General features: G+C 33.7%; 5 protein-coding genes across 10 annotated transcripts; 2 read left to right on the forward strand and 3 right to left on the reverse strand.

Annotated features, from left to right (window-relative positions):
- Window positions 1–786: 786 nt before the first annotated feature.
- Window positions 787–3,347, reverse strand: LOC104708900 (uncharacterized). Its single transcript, XM_010425557.2, has one exon. The coding sequence runs from the start codon at window positions 2,522–2,524 to the stop codon at window positions 998–1,000; it is 1,527 nt and encodes a 508-aa protein (XP_010423859.2). The 5' UTR covers window positions 2,525–3,347; the 3' UTR covers window positions 787–997.
- Window positions 3,348–6,014: 2,667 nt separating this feature from the next.
- Window positions 6,015–8,882, forward strand: LOC104708901 (transcription factor-like protein DPA). 6 transcript variants are annotated; one of them, XM_010425558.3, is made up of 11 exons: window positions 6,072–6,250; window positions 6,384–6,434; window positions 6,629–6,779; window positions 6,891–6,952; window positions 7,067–7,110; window positions 7,294–7,365; window positions 7,458–7,598; window positions 7,701–7,769; window positions 8,040–8,138; window positions 8,252–8,322; window positions 8,436–8,882. In XM_010425558.3, exons 3-11 carry the CDS (start codon window positions 6,661–6,663, stop codon window positions 8,635–8,637), a joined length of 879 nt encoding a protein of 292 aa, XP_010423860.1. In that variant the 5' UTR covers window positions 6,072–6,250; window positions 6,384–6,434; window positions 6,629–6,660; the 3' UTR covers window positions 8,638–8,882. The 6 variants fall into 6 exon arrangements, with proteins under 6 accessions (XP_087317078.1, XP_010423860.1, XP_087317079.1 ...); XM_087460953.1 differs by having other exon boundaries at window positions 6,080–6,207; XM_087460952.1 differs by having other exon boundaries at window positions 6,015–6,434.
- A 1,480-nt stretch (window positions 8,883–10,362) lies between these two features.
- On the forward strand, window positions 10,363–12,362 carry LOC104708902 (dof zinc finger protein DOF5.1-like). The gene is made up of 2 exons (XM_010425559.2): window positions 10,363–10,602; window positions 10,909–12,362. Exons 1-2 carry the CDS (start codon window positions 10,549–10,551, stop codon window positions 12,046–12,048), a joined length of 1,194 nt encoding a protein of 397 aa, XP_010423861.2. The 5' UTR covers window positions 10,363–10,548; the 3' UTR covers window positions 12,049–12,362.
- A 5,976-nt stretch (window positions 12,363–18,338) lies between these two features.
- LOC104708903 (large ribosomal subunit protein eL36x) lies at window positions 18,339–19,758 on the reverse strand. Its single transcript, XM_010425560.3, has 4 exons — window positions 19,584–19,758; window positions 19,235–19,327; window positions 18,642–18,841; window positions 18,339–18,513 (listed from the first exon to the last, which is right to left on the reverse strand). The coding sequence occupies exons 2-4, from the start codon at window positions 19,322–19,324 to the stop codon at window positions 18,474–18,476; spliced, it is 330 nt and encodes a 109-aa protein (XP_010423862.1). The 5' UTR covers window positions 19,325–19,327; window positions 19,584–19,758; the 3' UTR covers window positions 18,339–18,473.
- A 374-nt stretch (window positions 19,759–20,132) lies between these two features.
- On the reverse strand, window positions 20,133–22,320 carry LOC104708904 (uncharacterized). Its single transcript, XM_010425561.2, has 3 exons — window positions 22,203–22,320; window positions 21,935–22,105; window positions 20,133–20,680 (listed from the first exon to the last, which is right to left on the reverse strand). Exons 1-3 carry the CDS (start codon window positions 22,212–22,214, stop codon window positions 20,345–20,347), a joined length of 519 nt encoding a protein of 172 aa, XP_010423863.2. The 5' UTR covers window positions 22,215–22,320; the 3' UTR covers window positions 20,133–20,344.
- Between the last annotated feature and the right edge of the window lie 12 nt (window positions 22,321–22,332).

A 22,332-nucleotide genomic window follows, 5' to 3' on the forward strand; every position in this document is an offset into this window, starting at 1 on the left:
GTATTGCTGTATCGACATGGTCCTCCTTTCCTTTCGGGTAGGTGCTGCCCAAATCCGGTTTAAACACGAACCGATTTGAATTTCGGTTTTGGCTGGACCAACTACAGTTGGGAAAAACCCTCTGCCTTGTTTATAGGTTTTTAAATGCAAGATGTATAAAATAATTAATACCAAATGCTAAAGATAAAAAAATTTGATAAAAGGAAACAAGAGAACCACTTTGGTTTTTTTTTTTTTCAGCAAGGAAATTTTCGTTTTCCTTTATGATGAGAAGATCGGTGAGAAACTTCCCGCGGCAGACAAGAAGAAGATAGAGGACTCGATTGACGAAGCAATCCAATGGCTTGAGTGAGGGTAACCAATTGGCTGAAGCTGACGAGTTTGAAGACAAGATGAAGGAGTTGGAGGGTGTTTGTAATCCGATCATCGCTAAGATGTACCAAGGAGGAGCTGGTGGTGAAGCCGGTGGTCCTGGAGCTGCTGGAATGGACTACGATGAAGCTCCTCCTGCCTCAGGTGGTGCTGGCCCCAAGATCGAGGAAGTCGACTAAGTTGTCATTGTTTTGTGTTGGTTCTTTTATGATTTATCTTTTTTATTTGAGCCAAGTAACTAACTCAATGTTTGTTGTTTGTCTGGTAACCCTTTCTCTTTAAAATGCTTAGTGATATAACTGGTTACATACATATCTGTGTGGAATTCTTCACAGGGCTACCAAAAAATGAGATTGAGCAGTAGACAAAACGATAAAACTAGTCTTTTGTCTCTATAAAAATGAAATCTTTACATGGGAAACAAAAAAAACTTGTATTCTAGTAATCAAATTAAAATATATGGTTAAATACAACTTGCTCTGAAGAATAAAATATATATTGCAACCGAAGCAGAAAAAAATTAAAAGTGAAAAAGAAAAGAGCACTTATGCTTCTGCTTTTGCTTATTTTTCCCATTGTACACAACAAAATGCTTCTACAAACACATAAAACAAGGTTGCATCTTTCATCCGAGGTGGTGTGACCGTAGACAAACTCTAACCTCGTGTTCTTCCTCCACTCCTCCTCTCAGTTTTGGAACCACAATCTCTAAAACTGGTCCAGTCCCATCAAAATATGCTTCGATGTTTGCTTCTTCCGGAATCCGATTTGGCAATTGTATCTCCCTCATGAATTCACCCGGTGGACAATGCTCAGCCGTCTGATCAACCAGCTTGAAAGTCCGGTTCCGTCTCTTCACATATGAAGCCCTCGAAGTGCTCATTCCTGTGACCTTCACGATACCATTTGTGATATTGTTCCTCCATGAAACCTTCACGGTGTTCAAATCCACAAACGGTAGAGTTATTACAACCAGATAAGCTTCTTCGTCCTCGTACACCGTTTTTGCTGCTGTCACGGGTCCGCAGTTGTTCTTCATCACTCCAGTGAAGTCGTTCACCCAACTGGACGGGTCCTTGGCATGGTGAGTCTCAATGTTGTTAACAGTCAAACAACATTCTTCTTCACTGCTTCCCGGAGATAAAAACTCTTTTCTCTTCTTGTTGTTGTTGACTCCTCCTCCTGGAGATTGATCAGAAGAGTCCCCATTGCTACTGAAAGACGCGTTACTTGTCAAATGTAAACCCGAGCCATTGAGAATCTTCTTGGCGTTATTTGGTGCCTGTTTTGTAACATGAGGCGGTCTCTCAAGCTCAATATCCGTGTTGGGAAGATTCCTCCATGAACCGAAATCGCTAGCATCAGGAGGGATAGTGAACTTCAAATCTCTACCCGTCAGCTCCATCCATCTCTTCTTATCTTCTTCACTGACACACAACAAACTCGGCGAAGGCACAAACTCGATCCCATGAAGACATTGAGGATTAGAGAGTCCCCTGTAATGCTTCCTCTGCATTCGGTGAGACCGAACAAAGCCTCTCTCTGCGCTAAAGGGAAACGGACGCTCGCCCTGACGTGAATGCCCATTCATATAGCTTCTCAACTGCATTTTCCCAAGAGCATTCTCGGGTTTATCCTTAAAAGCCCACATATACATGTTCTCCATATCATGCTGAACAAGAAACACATCAAGCTTGAGATCAGATTTATCAAACCCAGTAAAACATCCTCCTCCTCCTCCACTACTAGCTTCCCTAATGACCTTAGACTTTGATTTCTCATTCAACGCAGGTCTGAAGTAGAAGCTAAAGAAAAACCAAGCTCCCCACATACTATCATTCCGTTTCAAGCATTTCTTGGCGACTTTGCTCGGAACCACATTGAGAAAAGTCTCGGTCTCGTAGACATGGGAGCTAAGACCAACATCCAAAATGTTATCACAAGAATCCAAGTTCCATGAAGGAGAGCTTCGTCCTACAGACAAAGGCAGATTGATGTCTGGTGGATTGTAAAGAGTGATTTGCCTATTACCATTGTTGTTCATCTCCAGATCAAGTTCCTCATGAGATGAACCACTAGAATCCATAGATAAGAGCGTTGAAGGATGATGGTTCTCCATTGACAAAACAGCAAGAATAGAAGAACCTTTCATTTCACACACAAACAAAAAACTTCCACCTTCTTCACTTCTTGTCCATTCTTAAATCTATAATAATAAAGCTTTTTCTTTTCTTTTTTTCAATCCTCCACAAGATCTCCCAAATCCCAGATCTCCCAATTAACCCACATGTTGATTAAGATCCCAAATCTCAATTCCCAGGAACCCAAAAAAAAACAATTAAAAAAAACCTCTTTTTAGTCTCAAGAAAGGAGAGAAGACTGCTAGAGAAACACAATATCCAACCCTAACCCTAGAAGTTCCCGAAATCCCCCAAAAAGCGGCGGGAAACTCCGACTCAAACCCATCCGAGAAATATACATATCGAAATTATAATCAGAAAAATCTTTCCTTTTTTTGCTACAAATTACATTCAAAGTATCAGAGCACCCCCAAACTTAACTTTTTTAAGAAGAAGAACCTCTAAGGAAATACCTTTTGAGATAAGCAACAATGGATGAGGTTGACTGATTCAATAGTAGACGAGACAACAAAAGCTCCCCCATTTCATTCACGACAATTTTTATCAAAAAATCCAATCTTTACCTCAAAGATTGAACAAAACTTGTTTGTGTTCTGGTTCTTTTTTTTTGTGTGTGGAAAGCTTTCTCTTTTGGAAACGGTGGGAATGAGAGGTGTTTATGTAAGAAGAAGATTGGTTAAGGGGGAAGGTTTGTGGGTGAGTGAATGAGATAGCCAAAGCCAAAGAAAGAGAGAGAGAACGAGCCTGAACTAGATACCACCTGATCCCCCCCCCCCCCCCCCCCACTCTCTCTCTCTGTCTAATAAATTATTTTATTTTATTTGTAGGTTCATCTAATATAAATTAAACAAATGTTTCTTTTTTCTTTTTTTATTTTCTCCTCTTCTCTCTTTCAATTTTTATGCGTGCTTATCGTGGTGTTACATGTGCTTATCAACATAAACAATTTGTAATAATCAAAACCGCATCGCCAATTTATAATTTAAAATAAATAATTTGAAAACCTTGCAATAAAATTTAGGTAGCAATTATAATTATGATGATGTGACTTGTTTAATTGTGGGTCATTGAATTTTATATGTATAGTATTTGAGTTTTAAGTTAGCAATGTATTTTAGTATGACTTTTTTAAATATCGTATGGTAGAAAAGGTTTATCATCACATCGTAATCACGAAGAAGTGTATGCTTTGTAATGTATATCGTCGGGTAGCTTTGTTTGTGCTAGGGATTGTTGAAAACCAATGTTGTAGTCTAAGTGGAGACATTGTTTGGTAATTAGTTGAGTGATATGATTACGAGCTATAAAATTGTTATTTAAATCAATTTTAGTGACAAATTGCATTATTGTGCCCCCAGTGAGAGTGTAACAAACTATTAATATTTTTATAATATAATTATTTTATCCACTAGAATAGGACTATGCGTCATCATCAGTGTTAGTATCCAACGGCCTACGAGTTTAATTAATTAATCAAGCTTTGTTGACTACCTAAGTGCATTATAAATTCTAAAAACAACCGAATCAAAAGAAAGGGTTTGAGGATAACTACGAGGATAACATATCTTTAATTAATTTTTCTTGAATGCATTTTGAGTCAATTTATGAGTATCATGTAGCGTGTTGATGTATTTATACACATGTCAAAATACGAAACTATATAAGTAAATGCTACAAATTGACTATGATATGTAGGTTTTTGCAGTGTATATATATATATCGATGTGTTGTTAATTGTTATGCAGATGTAAACTTATGCAATACATGTGATAATTGATACATATGTTACATACATACTAGGTGTATATATTTGTTCAAATCGTCCATCTTGAATGTTGATGAACAATTTGGCAACATATCGATTTTTTTGCATTTTGACTGTATTTTTATATTTGCGCCCATTTAAATTATAAGAGTTGAGATAATGTTCCTAGTTTCCCATAAAACAGGCTACATTCGTAACTCGTTTTTTTTTTCATAGTTGACACATTGCATCTAATAAGAAATACTGGAATACAGATGTTAAAGAACAAAAGACTACTGGACTAATTAAAAATGCAAACCATAATATACGGTAATATAATTTTGTTTATCGCATGTTCGGGTTCTCAAGGGACACCTTGAACATTTAGAGAATAATACTATATTAGATGTGAACGGAAGTTGACAAAAAAATTTTTTAAAAAAAAAATATATATAATGAAACCAAAAAGAGTAGAAAGAATCAAACATGACTTTTAAAAACTCAATAATTGAGATCTGAGAGGACATCGAAGATGACCCCCAAAAGATATTGGGAGTTGCCACCTTTCATCTCCAAAAACAACGACAGATAAACAAACAGCAAAGAAACATTTAAATAAATCACACTACTTATTAGTCTATAAGACTATAATGACTATATATATTTAAAAAGTTTATCTATGTGTGTGCCTGACAACACACAGTAACATCAAAGTAAACAAATCAAATTTGAAGATATACTGTTATAACATCTTGTGATAGTACATAGTTGTGATTAGTATTGATAGATATCATTATGATGGACTGAGATTAGTCGAGACTCCAGACCGGTATGATAGGTTTTTGTGGTCTTGACTCCTGGTTTTGTGGAGTTTAGATTCAGATTGGTTGAGAGTTAATGCAAATCAATTTACGGTTAGACGTCAGACGTTCTATAATATTAAAAAAAAAATGTTTTGGTGAAAAGATCTGTGATGATTCATAATCTTTGAAATTGAACCCAAAACCTAATGTAAAAGGACTTGGTCAATCACTGAATTAAAAGGTTTCTACATACTCGGTCTTAAGTCTTAACTATTACAAAAATATTCGTAGAGAACAAAATGCAAACTCAACCACCAACGATAGAGAACAAGTGGCAAGTGCCAAGTGGTGGTAGATTTCATAATATATCCATTTTAAAAAAATTGTCGAACTTTTTAGTTGATTAACAATTCAAATAACAACAGTTTAACCCAAAAGTACTACAGTTATTGCGTTAACATGCAGATTTAAGCGACCATTTCATATAAATGCACGAAAATGACATAGATAAATCCAAAAATATCGCTCCAAAATTCTTCATAACTATTTATTTCAATATTTTTTTTATATCTAATATAAATAAGAAAAAAGGACTGACTATTTTCTTTGATTACAATGCAACGCAACTATCTCACACGTTGAAGCACTAACGTGTGTGAACTATATGCATCTTGGGGGAAAAGATTATTTTTTTATAGTTACAAGTTGATGATACGGACCATGTCTTATAAGAAGAAAAACTAAAAAAAAAAAACTTTATAAGCGATAATGTTAGTCAATAATAACCGAAATGCAAACGTACCAAACATTTTTTTCAAGATTCAGTGAACTTAATATTATTATTTTGTTTTTTTGTTTTAATAACAATTGGATCGAATACATACACAATTATCAACGTCAGAGACAGACAGATAGAATTTTATTATTTATACGTGTCTTGGTTTTAAAGCATATAAGCCCAATGGGTAATGAAGGCCCATTTAAATCCCCGCGAAAGAGCGAAAAGATGACGCCGTTGCGGTTGGGTTCGAACACAGAGAGTGCGTGTGTGTGCATTTTTGTTGAGGCTTATGGCTTTTGAGGAGATGGGCTGCTATGGAGAACAGTGTGTGTTGTTGTTGTTGTTTATAGCGGGAACTCTCGCTCAGTAATTTCATCTCCGATTTGTTTCTTCTCTTGTTCGCATAAGAGTAATCATAACTAAAATAAAAACCCTAGCAGCAAATCTCATCTTCTCTCTTTTTTTTTTTTTTTTTATTCTCCGTCATTGGAGGATCACTGTGTGGTGGTTCGTCTTCGATACTGATTCCGTCTTTTGAACAGATTTCTAGCTTTGGGTTTTATATCTCTGTGTACCACCACTAGGGTTATACGGTAGATCTCATCGAACTGGTTGATGATTCCCATTTCATAATTTTTGTTTTAGCTTTTTTTTTTTCTGATTGTTGGGTTTGAAATTGGAGCTGCACAGATGATAAATCAAATTTAGGGTTTTTTTAGTCAACAATTGATTTGAGTCAAGAAGAGCTAATATGAAATTAATTGTTTAAAAAAAATAATGTGTGCAGAAGGAGGAGAAGGTGGATTTGTGTAGTAGATTATGAGTATGGAGATGGAATTGTTTGTGACACCAGAGAAGCAGAGACAACATCCTTCAGTGAGCTTGGAGAAAACTCCTGTTAGAAGGAAGTTGATTGTTGATGATGATTCTGAAATTGGGTCAGTCTCTATTATTATTTCTACTTATACTCAACCCACAAGTTTCTTTTTTTTTTGAGTTTGAGCTTATATATAATGTCTTTGATTGGATCTGTCTTGTGGTGTAAAAAGATCAGAGAAGAAAGGGCAATCAAGAACTGCTGGAGGTGGGCTTCGTCAATTCAGTGTTATGGGTCAGTTGATTTCTCTCTTTCCTTTACTGCAAAAAAAAAAAGCACCTTTAAGTATTGTATTGGTGAGTTGAATGTGGTTTTGATCGACTTCACTTTCATGTGGATTTTACTCAGTTTGTCAGAAGTTGGAAGCCAAGAAGATAACTACATACAAAGAGGTAAAACTCTCTTTCTCCATTGAATTAGCTAAAGATTTGTTTTGGTCTTGAAAGTTTTCATTTTAGTATGCATTACAATTGATCTTCTAAGTATTCACTTCAAGAAGCTTTGCTCTTCTATAGCGACATTGTGTTAGAAAATGTAGATAACTATGTTTGAGACTGTGGCTCTTGTGATTTCAGGTTGCGGACGAGATCATTTCAGATTTTGCCACAATCAAGCAAAACGCTGAGAAGCCTTTGAATGAAAATGAGGTATTGCGAGATGGCAAGCTGATATTTATCTGTCTTGAGTTATTGAAATTACAAAAGTTAGTTATAACAGCATTCTCTTATTGTTCAATTAGTATAATGAGAAGAACATAAGGCGGAGAGTCTATGATGCACTCAATGTGTTCATGGCCTTGGATATTATCGCCAGGGATAAAAAGGAAATCCGGTGGAAAGGACTTCCTATTACCTGCAAAAAGGATGTGGAAGAAGTCAAGGTTCAGCTTCCAAGCTTGCCCTTTTGGATTTTCTTCTGTTTTATTGCTCTCTTGATCGTCTTATTTACTATTCGTTTTGGATATCGGATGCTCGTATTGCAGATGGATCGGAATAAAGTAATGAATAGTGTGCAAAAGAAGGCTGCTTTTCTTAAAGAGTTGAGAGAAAAGGTGATTCTCTTTCGTTCTTTTTTAAATGTTGATGGAAATCTTTATGCAAGGCTTACAATTCAAAGTCTTGTTACGCATTGCTAGATATGAGAAAAATTGTTGATTTGGCAGGTATTCTAGAATTTGTAAGCATCTATTTACTTTGAATTTAGCATTTTGTAGTAACCACATATGTACTTCGTGTTTGAATCATTTGATGTTGTCTTAATGAAATGATAATGGTCTTTCTACGTTTTGTTTATATGCTGTCCCAAATCCTGTCGTCTTCAGGTCTCAAGTCTTGAAAGTCTTATGTCGAGAAATCAGGAGATGGTTGTGAAGACTCAAGGCCCAGCAGAAGGATTTACTTTACCATTCATTCTACTTGAGGTACTTTGAATCCCTTGTCTTCCTTAGTTTCATGTTTAGTCTCTTGTCTTCCTTAGTTTCTTTTTCATGTTTTCGATATCTTTATCTGTCTCCATCTCAAAATCTCTCTATAGACAAATCCTCACGCAGTAGTGGAAATCGAGATTTCTGAAGATATGCAACTTGTACACCTCGACTTCAATAGGTAGTAAACAACATTTCTTTTCAAAATCAAAATCAAAATCAGGTTTGTCATGTCTTAAATCCGGAATTGAAATCTTCTCTTTTTTTCTTTCCCCTTGACTTTGTTGTGAGCAGCACACCTTTCTCGGTGCATGACGATGCTTACATTTTGAAACTGATGCAAGAACAAAAGCAACAACAAAACAGAGTTTCTTCTTCTTCATCTACACAGCAGCAATCTCAACACAGCTCTGCTCATTCTTCCTCCAGTTCTTGCATTGCTTCTGGAACCTCAGGCCCGGTTTGCTGGAACTCGGGATCCATTGATACTCGCTGACCAAGAAAACTGAGATTCTATTCCCAAAGTCTCCAAGAAGAAGAAGAAGAAGAAGAGCAAGTGATGATCTAATTGGTATACTATAAAATTATACATCTGGTTTAATGTTCAACTGGGAGAGACTGTAAAATGACAAATTCATAGGCCAACAAATGTTTGTTTATCCAATTTTCCTTTTTATTGGAACTTTCGTGTAATATCAGAAACCGAGTCGGTTTACTTTTATATGAGATTATTGAATTAAACCGAACGTAGCCGAATTAAACCGATTGGCTATCTGGTTTACTGTACTGTATGTAACTAAAATACTGAACAATTTTAGTTTCCGGTTAGGTCCGGTTCCCGAAATAACGTTAGGCGATCTATAGTTAGTTTAGCTGTTCAATTTACGCGCGTGTACTACAAAAAAAATCTAAAATTCCAATTCCCATGCAAAAGAAAAAAGAGACATCGCGGCGGTTCGAGGGAAAGAAAAGCAAAACAAGTTGGGGACACTTCGGAAGAATGTTGGACTGTTTTAATTAATTTACTTTATATACATTTAAATTATTTTTAGTCTACCAACTCAGTACTTAATCTACTCATCTCTAACAATTTTTAATCATTTTTATAATATATTACGTAGTGTTGTTCCATTTAGTCCAACCTCTCTTTTATGTTTAATTCGTATTTTGAAAGAAGGGGAACCTTATATATCTTGTTAAGATTCATCGTGAAGTATGTGAAATTGTGATCAATCATTTTCGTTGATATTTCTGTTCTAGCTTGGTTTCATTTGTTTTCAAGTTTGTTGGCTGACGGTTAACTTCCTGATATGATTTACGTTTTTATCTTTTTATTTTTCATTATGCGTCAGTTATTATGTTTGACTTTATATTTCACATTTTGTTTATCCTTTTTCAGTAAATCTACACATTTCGAAATCTACAAAATCATCCCGATATCACTAATTTATTTAGTGATATTAATCAAGATAAGTGTTTAATTACTTAATTAATTAAAGCTGAGGTATAAACACGTAATATAACACAGTTAAATGCATATATAACTTAGCTGCAGTGCCGGATCCAAAACATAAAATAACATCATTTATTTTACTTAATGAAAAATTTAGCTGATATAATCCATATATAAAGCACTAGCTAGTGTCAGCTCTAATTTTCTTATACAGGAACGAAGATATAACAATTGCAGATTTTTCTTGAATACTAACTTCACCTAGACCCAACTCTTACGTACGTTTATCATTTATTTTGTATTTGATATTTTGCACGGTAATAAAATGTTTCTAAAGTTCATGACAAACATCAATATATTATCATTCTTAGTGGTATCTTTTTATGTTTTTAAAATTAAATTAATAAATTGTTATGAGTTTTACCGACTTTTGATTTTTGAAAAACACAACCAGTCAAGCTTAGTACTTTTTGAATATATACATATATATATATATATATATATAATTAGCACACACAGTACAGAAGTAGCAGTATTGACAGAAAGAGAGAATCAGAAAGAAACTTATGAGTTAAGCAATTGAACACACTCACTCTCTCCTCCACCTTCCCAAAACCCTAAGCAAATTTGTATATAATATATAAAACAAAAAGAGCCTTGCAATAACACTGTGGACACACTCAAATCTTATATTTTTTATTCATCTATAAATAATTAATATATTATTCAAACATATTCCTCTATATATATGTGGGTATGTATATATATGAATAAAGGTTCTTCCTTTACCTTTGCCTTCTCTCTCTATCTTTCTCTAAGCTCTCCTCTCCTCTTCTTTTCTCTCATATAAGCCTTCACCAAAACAAAAAGCTTTAATTCCTTTTTTTGCTCAAAAACAAAACCATTAAAAAAAAAACTAAAGAGAGAAATATCATCCAAGAAGAAAGATCAAAGATGGTTTTTTCTTCATTTCCTACTTATCCTGATTCGTCAAACTGGCAACAACAAGTAAGTTCTTGATCCGGTCTCTTCTTCTTTTTTTTCTTAATGCGTTTTGTTGGGTTTGGTGGTTTTATAATTTACGAGGGTACTCAAGAATCATTCTTTTTTAATGACATAAAGAGAAGATTAAACAAACAAGAAAAGAGGATAATAATATTCTTGTTCCTTTTGTCACTTTTAATCTTTGTATATTTGTGGTTGAATTTGAATATACTCATAAAATTAATTCTTTCTTTCCCTTGTTTATTAATTTTTTTCACAAATTCTAAAAATTTTTTGCGTTGTTTTTGAATCATTTCTTGCTCTCTTTAGCATCAACCAATCACAACCACCGTTGGATTCACGGGAAACAACATCAACCAGCAGTTTCTCCCTCACCATCCCCTCCCACCGCAACAACAACAAACGCCTCCACAGCTTCACCACAACAACGGTAACGGTGGAGCCGGTGGTCCCGATGGACCTGGTGGGTTAATCCGGCCAGGTTCGATGGCGGAAAGGGCAAGGCTAGCCAACATACCACTGCCTGAAACTGCCTTGAAGTGTCCAAGATGTGACTCAACCAACACCAAATTCTGTTACTTCAACAACTACAGTCTCACTCAACCTCGCCACTTCTGCAAATCATGCCGTCGTTACTGGACACGTGGCGGTGCTCTAAGGAGCGTTCCCGTCGGTGGCGGTTGCCGTAGAAACAAAAGAACCAAAAACAGCAGCGGTGGAGGTGGCGGTAGCAGCAGTAGCGGTAATAGCAAGTCACAAGACAGCACCACAAGCAACGAACAATACCACCACCGAGCCATGGCTAACAATCAGATGGGACCACCGTCTTCTTCATCGTCTCTGAGCTCGTTGCTGTCTTCGTACAACGCAGGACTAATCCCCGGACATGATCATAACAACAACAACATACTTGGACTTGGATCATCTTTGCCTCCTCTCAAGCTCATGCCTCCTCTAGACTTCACTGACAACTTCACCTTACAATACGGTGCCGTGTCAGCTCCTTCTTACCATATAGGCGGTGGAAGCAACGGCGGAAGCGGAGGAGCGGCGGCTCTTTTGACCGGTTTTGACCAGTGGAGATTCCCAGCAACAAACCAACTTCCTTTAGGTGGTTTAGACCCGTTTGATCATCAACAGCAAATGGAGCAGCAAAATCGGGGTTACGGTTTAGTTACCGGGTCGGGTCAGTACCGACCTAAGAACATTTTCCATAACCTTATCTCCTCTTCGTCTTCTGCTTCATCAGCTATGGTTACAGCCACCGCCTCGCAATTAGCTTCAGTGAAAACGGAGGATAGTAACAATCAACTCAACTTGTCTAGACAGCTTTTTGGAAACGAACAACAGCTTTGGAATATTCATGGCGCTGCTGCAGCATCCACGGCAACTAGTTCGTGGAGTGACGTCTCTAATAATTTCAGTTCTTCTTCTACTAGTAATATATAATCAGTTACTCATCTCTCTGAGGAATCTATTGTGATGATGATGATGCTCTTATTAATTTCTTATTGGGTGTAGTATGATCTTATGTACTTGGTTTGAAGTTAGTACATCAATCGATCTACTAGGTTTTTGTTTTTTGTCGTCCCTTTTTTTTTTGTTGGATTATCTTGGTTGGTGTTCTTAGGTTTAAATTAGGGTTTTTCTATTGCAAATTTTATTTTTCATGTTTTAGTATGAAGATATAATCTCATACATGCGTGTAGTATGTTCTAATAATATATTTTACTTATTTATAATACTGAATGGGGTTTTATACATAATCAACTCCAATGCAGCACATAAAACAAAGAAATTCTGTAGCAGCAGTTATATATAACCATGACATGATTCATATCAGTAGCTACGAGAAGGGATAATATCAAGAATGCATTTTTTTGTTGGACTTTAGACATAATATTTATTAAGTATAACCATGACAAAGTATGACACATTTATTTAGTTAATTAATTAAAATGTATCGAAACTAAAATGGAAGTTAAAGTTGGTGTACGTAAATTTCAGGTCGCAAATGTAGTTCACGATAATACAAAAAAACATATTCAGTACGATAAACTTAGTCATCACAAGAATATTGATAGGGTTGTGCGCATTAATAGGAATTCTAGTACAGGTGACTTGTAAGAATTTTTATGTTTCCTTTTAAGCCGTATATGAAGTTATGAACTATGTCATTACCAAGTATTGTGGAGACCTTTTGAGTCTAAAATCTTATAAACAAATGAAAAAGACTCTAAATTATATCTTTACGAGTTTATGAAATCGGTCCAAATTCCGCATAGTTTTCTGATTATTCCATTTTTAAAATTATAGAGTCTTTTACGGAATACTTTAATTAGACTTTTTGATGATTTTGATGTAAAGCAAAGAAGAATCTATTTGAGACTTTATCTACAAGCTAACTATTTGAACATCTAACTACGTATACTCGAATGCGTAGTTTTTTTGAACTAAAACTGCAATCTAACACGCATTACTACAAAAATGATTTTCAACTGTTGAGTGTTTTTCTATTTTGTTCCATATCATGAGCTTAATCATCACATACGATTTTGTAACAATTAGTACAAGCAAAAATATATATTGACATATATAACACTGTTTTAAAAACATGTGATGATTTACATATCTTGAATATATTTTTTAGTGGTAAATAAAAAATTAAATAGGAGTCAAATATATATATATATGACATATAGCAACGGTATTACCATATAGTACTTGTATCAAGCATAGTGATTATATAATGATATATAAGTGCAAAAGACTGGAAGTAATCAAGGGACAATGATTTCGTTATGCTCTGCAAAGGAACGTTCTTTGTGACCCCCGAGAAGTATTGTCTTGTTGCCCAGTCTTTGTTTATTCAAACTATCAATACCGTAATAACTATAAAATATTTCATAGTAAAGATAATATTTATTTTCTAGTGTGTTTATGTATAAATTAAATATACGGCGTACATATATAGTGGAGATCAACCCGCCCTACCAAATATATCAATAGATTAATTTTGCGCAATGCATGCATGATCGTCGATAATGCATATGATCGGTTTCGAAAACGACGAGATAAGATGAGTCGACAAAAAAACAACAACTTGTATATGGCGAGGATAACAAATGATAAATTATTTGGTTTTTCACTTTTTAATAATGAAGATTGTTATTAGTTGAGTACCACATGAGTCAAAGTGTTAAACTAATATGGAATTTATTTGTTATCAACAGTTAGTTTAGAGGAATGGTGCTTTACCAACTAGAAGACAAATCTTGGTGATTGTCTGAATTGAGTTTAGGTTTGATGTTGATGAAGATTTGAAAACATTATAGAATGTAATTAGCTACTACTAGTATGAACAACAACAACAAAAAAACAGTACTACAAACAAAAAAATATACTCCTTCTGTTTCAAAATATAAAATATTTTAACTAAAGCATGTAGATTAAGAAGTTTTTACTTTTAACAAGTTCAACCAATCAGAAATAATACTGCATAATATAAAATACTAAACTAATATACAAATTGTATTAAAAAATTAAAAATATCCTATATTATAAAAAAACTTCTCTAAAACATCTAATACAGTAAAACCTCTATAAATTAATACTCTATAAATTAATAAGCACTATAAATTAATAAATTTTGCTAGTCCCAAGTCGGGACAGTGTAAAAAATAACAAAATTCGATAAGATAATAAGATAATAATTTTTATGAAATCTCCATGTAAAATATGGTCCCAATAATATCATAAATTAATAATGATGTAAATATATATATATATATGTATATGCTGATATAGTAAAGTATGTTTCCCTTAAACCTCATATCTATAAAATAATTGTTATATTTGTATCTTCAAACTATAATAATATAAAATATTCTATAACATTTCATAAAACAGCTAAAATATTTAAAGTTTTCAATTTCTAAATATGCAACATTTACATTTTGATAGTTTGATAGACTATTAAAATACGATAATTGATATTCTTATTCATAAATTTGAATATTTATGTCATGTGTATAAGTGAATTTATCTATAATATTTGTAATTCATTGTCAATAATATTTTTTAATTATTTCAAATTTAATTCCAATACCATAAAATTTACAACATCCAAAATTCTAATCTTATTTTGCAAAAATTGTCTCAATTCATAATTTTTTAAAAATTAAACAATTAAAAATATACCTATAAATTAATAATTATTAATTTATACTATAAAATAATAATTATTAATTTATAGATAAATTAATATCATTATAAATTAATAAAATGTCATGGTCCCAACATTATTAATTTATAGAAATTTTACTGTATTTTGAAAGAGAGATATTTATTTAAAATAATTTTCAGATAAACAAATAGTAAAAGGAGACTGAAATCTAACGACGACCGAATCAATGTCGGAACAAAGGAGCAAGAAAAACGACGCGCCTAGGGAGAGAGCAAGAGGCTCGTGACCGTCACGGACCACTAGGCGACAAAAGTAACGGTGCGTCAGGAGAGGTGGGAGCCACGCACAAGAACCGAGAGATTCGATCTTGAAAATACACGCGCCTCGATGCACGCGCATGAGAATTCGAGCCTCCCCAAAAGAACAAAAACAAATTCACTACAAAATCCCAAAACCTCTGTACTTCTGATTTTTTTCCCCTTACATGTGACTGACAACTAAACTCGGTACTTCTGATTCCACATCACCAAATTTTTATTTTTATTTTATTTTTTATTTCTTTAAAATTGGTGATATTAGTACTGTTGAATTTTAACCACAAATTTTACCATTCCATGATATCTAGAATCTTCACCAAAAAAAAATTAGTAAATATATACAACTTGATTATTTAATTGCAAGTCCGTTGATATTAAAAATATATATATCGGCAAAGTAATGCTTCAAATTCACGAGGAAGGATATATATATGTCTCGATCATAAATTCAACAAATTCTTAGTACGGGCCAATCATAGGACAAGAGAACGAATGGTTGGAGTTATTTCCATTTTTCTCTTCATGGTCGTGTACTCGTATATTATAAATAATTCTATTCGTATCCAAGTCTTAGATTCGGTCATAGGCTATGACTCAATTGTCATAGCATAGGTAGTAAAATGGTACAAACCAGTCCTTCAAGGCGGACCAGCGAATCTGAACAATGTTTTTCCAAATTGGGATATTATAACTTATAAGTAAATATTTGTTGATGATAAAAGAAAATTTCATATTAACGTCACGTGGAAAAAGATGATACACACATATATGCGAGACTTCCACGTTTAAAGTTGTTTGGTGGTAATTTTGATATAAGAACAATATAACATTTATATTTTTAACTATAAAAATTATTTGTCACTATAAGTCTAGAGCATGGAACCTTCTTGACCCAAAAACCCAAGCCGGATCTATACATATAAGGACAAAACATACACATGAATGTATAAACAAGTATGCTATATTCGTATGTACTTATACAGTTTGCGTTTATATAAGTACGTATAATATAGTCTTCTATTATATGCACTAGCCAAATGTATGCAAAAAGATGCCTCCATGTATAGTTTTCTGCGAAGATCATTAATCTCATTCTCTCTTTACAGTAACTTCGCAGCTTTTACTTTTCTGAGACTAGTTCCTTCGCTTGACTGATCTTTGTTTACTCGTTAATAGTGTCAGTGTAGTGTTGTGGTACTTGGACTTCAGACTCCAATTGGTAGTGGTACTATATAGAAGAACTATATACCGAAGTCTGTGCAAGAATAATTGTTGTACGAATGGAATGATATATGATCACTGAAATATATTATTTTCTTCCTTAAAATTCTCTAATTTTATAGTATTATTGTAAGATTGGTAAATCTTCAAAACTAATTGCGGTCTATATGTCATTCTGCTTAGTAGTAGTAATACAGGATCGAAATGATTCAAATATTCAATTATATGAATATATCTAGACTATGACCTATATTCTATATATAGTACATGTGTTGGATATTTAGTTGTCCTATGAAATATTCTAACCAAGAGTGTGCCCACTCTCTAGCTAGTCTTTGCCAAAATTTTATTTATATAATTCCCTTCATTATAAATTTTGGCCAAACCCAAAAAAAAAACAATGAGGGGTCCCTCAACTCTGGACCTTTTTGATATGGCTAAGTAAATTTGTCGACGATTTCCTTAACAACGTTATGCAACTCCTATGCCTACTCTTATCATTACCATTGACAATCTCCCGCTAATTAATTAGCTCCATTTTTTTTTTGTTGAGTCTAATTATGATTATCGATATAAACTATTACTAGTAACAAATATAGTTAAATACATTAATTTCGTATTTAATTTAAATTAATTTTCTTTCAAAAATATGGTTTCAAGGCAACCCACATATCAAAGTATAAAGTCTGCAAGCCCTATTGTTAAGCCAGCCTAAATTTTCGTTGACCAATATTAATGTGGACAGTTAGATCCAAATTATCGGAGTTCAATAGTTTCATGGATCTTAAATTTTAGGATGTAAAGGAATCATAAACTAACCGTAGATTTTGTTTCTTTCTTCATAGATATACACATATCATCTTTGTCAGCTACTGGTAAAAGAAGTTTTCTTTTCTTTTTGTTCACTTGTCCCAATCGTTGCCCACAATCAAGGCGGGGCCTTAGGTTATTCACCACCTTTACGTACAATTTGTCACATATCTGACGTCACAATGGATTTACATATATGTGCTATGTAATGTTTAAGAAATCGCTAGGCGGTATCTGGGCGGTGATCCAGTGCCTAGCGCTTAAAATGCCTAATCGGAGCCTAGACAGTTTTTAGACGGTTTAGGCGTTTACAACATAAAACATTATATATATAAAATTATATACAAATATATGTTAGAAAAATAAAAAAAATATAAATTATAAACAAAAGTAAGAAAAATACATTTATTTAAGTTATATTAACAACTATTAAACATTTATAATTACATATACATATATAAAACTTAATAAATTAAATATATGTAGTTAAAAATCATAAATATATATTAAAATTAAATTAATATATTTTTAAGCGGTTTAAGCGGTCATCTAGGCGTCTGCTGAGCGCTTAGCGCCTAGACGGCCACCTAGACCGCTTTCTTGAACACTGGTGCTATGTGATTGGTACAAGCACCAATCATTTTCAAATTTGTACAACAATTTGATTTCCTTTAATAACACAAGCCATGCCACCTCAAGTTGCTGCTATCCTTTTTAACTTGACCAATAACTAAGAACCACATTTAACACACGTATGTGTACCAATGCATATCCATAAACGTTCATATGTTTCTTTTTTCTTGTTATAAGGATAATAATTTCGTCCCGACTTACATCAGTCTATATTTAACTTTTTACCCAAATAATTTTTTTAAAAAAAAAAAATCGGCCATAGTGGCCGATATAAGAGATGATTGTGACGGATGATGATGACTGCCCATAAAAAGTTGCTTGGTCCTTAAGAAAACACACGCCTAACAAATCGTCACATATCAGTATTACATATATCAGATTAACATAATAGCTTCGTGGACCGTTTTTGCTTAGCTCACTGCTTAAAAAGATCACCAACGCTTCCAACTTTTAAGCACATCAACATCGATAGAGCAAAACATCATTGTAACGAAAATTTGAAATCTTGAAGTAAGCCCAATAACGAAAGACTACAACATGGGGCGTCGAGGAAAGTTCGTTTCTAAATCTGATTGGATCGGACATTGGTTTCATTTCAAACATTAAATCATCTTTGCTACAAAAATATCCAAAGAAACATTAGGCAAAAATTCTAAAAACAAAAAATTCGAGAAACCACGCTGAACCAACGCGAGTCCACTAGTGCATCACTTCTTCTTCTCAGTTGCAGCAGCACCTCCACCAGACCTGCACAAAAACGAAAAACCAAGTTTAAATCAGCAAAATAGAAAAACATTCAATTATGAAGGAGCAAAGTCTTTTAGATAGATGCATAATAAAAGATTGAAGGATGGAAGAAGAGAATAGAATTATACCTCATCTTGCGGAGAACACTAGACATCTCCTCTCTCTTTCGCTTGGCTCTCTTGTGGGTTCCCAACTTCCTCTTGGCAACTTTGAGAGCTCTCTTGTCTTTACCGACCTTCAAAAGCTCAGTGATCCTCTTCTCATAAGGAGCAAAACCCGCAACTTCCCTGATGAGGGACCTGATAAAGAGAGTCCTTTTGCTTGTTTTCTGTTCACAATACAAAAACAAATACTCATATCAGAAAATGATAACAACAAGTAAAATGGGTATAGGTTACAGCAAAACAAACAATACAAAAATGAAAAGAGGGTAACATAGGCAAATCAGATTTTGAACAAGGCTACAAAGAATCAAAAACACAACAATAGCATACTGTGATAAAGACAATAGAACTTAATCCCTTTCTACAAATTCAATAATCTGTAGAAAGAAAGGAGCGATTCCAATTGTTTCGTTTTCCTATAAGACTCAACAAAATAGAATGAATAAATCAGGGAGCTTAAGTTGTACTAAAAAATCATGATCTGGACCTATTCTACTTAAACATGGAACTAAGTACAAAAGAGCTAAAAGAGTTTAAGAAGCAAAAGGAGCATTTACCCCTTTTCTGTTGTTAGGTCGAGGAGGTTGCTCTCGCTTTGTAACAATGTGTCCTTTGTTCAGCCCCACGAACAAGCCAGTCGCCACCATTTTCTTTTGCAAATTCAATGACAAAAAAAAAAAAAAAAAAAAAATACAAACAAGAAACCTCAGATCTACTTTGTATGCAAACTACAATCAAAAGCTCTCAAGATTCCAAAATCGATTCTAGTTACGAACTATTCAATTTCTCAAAAAGGATTTATAAGCAAATCGCGATGTAGTAGTACTAGCAACTAGTGAAGATTTCTAGATTTCTAGCATCTGCTTCCACACTGATCGAAAGACAGTAAGATTTGAGATCACTCACCTGAGTTGTTTGAATCTCTCTTGAGTGCGCCGCCAAGGGGAGTCGAAGAAGAAGATTGTGAGAGAGCGAAGACGAAACCAATTTATAGTCTTCTTAAAATAAAATAAAATAAAAAGAGGATTATTATTATTAGGGTTTTAGCAATTTCAATTTTTTCTATTTCCAATTTTATCCCTGGCCATCGCGAGATCACGGAGTAAAAGCGACCCAGTTTCTAATGTTGGACTTTTCTCTTAATGGGCTTCTTTTTAATACAAATCACTGTTTTCGTTTATTTTTGGGCCTTTCAAATACTTGATTTAGCTTAACTGTTTTTCGTTTATTTTTGGGTCTTTCAAATACTTAAATTTAGTTTAATTAAAAAAAAATAAAAATAAATAATACACTGAATAAGTGAATAGAGAGGATGAATCTGTATGAACTACAAAGAACATAGAGTCAGAAACCATAAAGTGATTTAATGAACTACTAAAATATTTTCCTTTACATGTATATATGTAACGTAATATTTAACTTGTCAACACAAATATAAAAAGACGTAAAATCAAGTTTCCCGAGATCATAAGATAGAAAATGTTATTCATATAACCTTCTACTCAAGTATTCATATCACATGCATAATGATGATACAACTCATGCAAGGGAAAAAATCTTTTCAACCTCCCAGATAAGACAAACAAAGTCGCATACAAAAGACAACCAAAAGCTGTTACGTTAGACCACGAGCAAATGAGATATCATATCACACATCTCATTATCATTCACATTGTCGGTGTGGACCGTGTGGTTGATCCGACGGCTCGTCTCTCCACCATGAGAAAATGTCCGAGAGACTGCACATTGTTACGACCACCATTATTATTCTCTTCGTTTGTAATCCTGTTATGGGAAATGACAGTGGCATTTGTGCTTAGTTTTGAACATATGGAGAAAATCCATGGCTTGTAAGTTTTTAGATTCTTCTGGTGTTGATGGTTTCTAGCAGCCGTTTGATCTATCCTTGTTCGGTTTGATCTTCTCGAAAGTTCAAGAAAGCTTGATATCCCGATTAGATTTCCTAGTGTGTAGCTCCTATCGCGGAAAAATGATCCCATCGACTGAAAAATAAGAGATGTGTAAAATGCTATATTTAGCGTATAGATGCAAAAACTTTAAAGTTAAGTTTTTGGTTTCATAGAAGAGGTCGACATTTTTATTAGGATGGTGAGTGCTAACCAAAAACAGATTACTAAGTATAAACTAAAATCTGATTTATAACCAAATAGAATTTTAAGCTTATGAAATTAATGATAATGCTAAAATTGAGAAGTATGGTGCTAACTGGTAAGAAATGATTGTACCATTTTTTTTTTTTTTATCCCTTTATCTATCATATACAATGACAATGAACCAAACAAAAATCATCATTGGATTTTCTAGCAAGTAAATTATCTTTTTTATATATATAAATATTCTATAACCTAAAATGTACTATGGTAAAATGGCGAAATTATTAGATATAAAAAACATAACTTCTTTGCTAAAATGCACAAAAGACGGAACCTCTTACATTTTAATTAGTATATAAATTTGGCAGAATGACAGAAAGCTGAACTCAAACCACAAATTTATGTAAATGACAAAAAAAAATTGCGTGAAATCGCGTAGTTATTCTTAAACGGATTATTGCTAAATTTTTTAATGATTTCACTTTCCAATACGGTGTGATCAAAAGACAAAAGGTGACAAAATATTCGAGAAAACGCTTTGGTCATTATTATATTAAAATAACTTTATTTTGAAGAAATTAACAATTTCCGACAAACGTGCCCTTTTCAGAGAAAACCATCACAGCTTTAAAAGTGAACACAATTGGTTCACGTTCGCTCTGAAGTCATCTCAACCAACAAAAACAATAGTACTATTATTGTATTTTAATTTTTTGTTAAACGAAAGAGAATGTGAATGACTGAATGCAATAGATAGATCCAAACTAGTAGTCAAAGTATAATCATTATCTTCCTTCTAAGTTTCCCTTAGGAGAAAAAAAGAACCGTTGACAGTTTCAAACGGCTCATCAATTAATCAATTAATATATATGCAAGAAAAAGAAAAACACATAGATAAAACTGTAATCAACTATTAATTTTTCGAGCAAAAATATAATCAGTATACTAAATATAGTTCATTCCAGATATGGGAACAAAATATGAAGTTTTAGAGGGATATGTAAGGATTCAACCAAGATAAGAACCTGCCATCCCGTGAATAGTTTACTATATTATATAGTCTATATATGATACATATGTGTAATGCAGCTAGCTATGCATATATTTACAGTATAGGTAGCGAAGTATATATATATATCTGACCTGGGAATCAAGATCGGAGGAAGAGTGAGAGGAGGGAGAAGGAGAGAGAAGAGAGCTGAAAGAGATGGAACCAGCAGAGACTTGCTCATGATGATGATGATGCTGAGTTCCTATTGTGAGTCCTCCGATCCTTGCATTTACAGGTCTCAGACCCAATGGCCATCCTTCTTCCTATACATAATCACATCCATTACATAGTTTACAAAAATCTATATATATAGTGCTTTGTGTCAAAGAGCGAAAGAGAAAGAGAGGATTAGGAGTATACCTGGTGAGACATTGGAGTTTTAGAGAGAGAGATTTGGTTGAAAAACTATACAACAATAAACGTAGAAAGAAAAAGAAAACAAAAGTTGTGTATATTATTTTATTAGAGAGAGAGAGAGAGAGAGAGAGGA

The sequence above is a fragment of the Camelina sativa genome, chromosome 8 (assembly GCF_030686135.1).
Source record: "Camelina sativa cultivar CO46 ecotype springtype chromosome 8, ASM3068613v1".
Classification (NCBI taxonomy): Eukaryota; Viridiplantae; Streptophyta; class Magnoliopsida; order Brassicales; family Brassicaceae; genus Camelina; species Camelina sativa.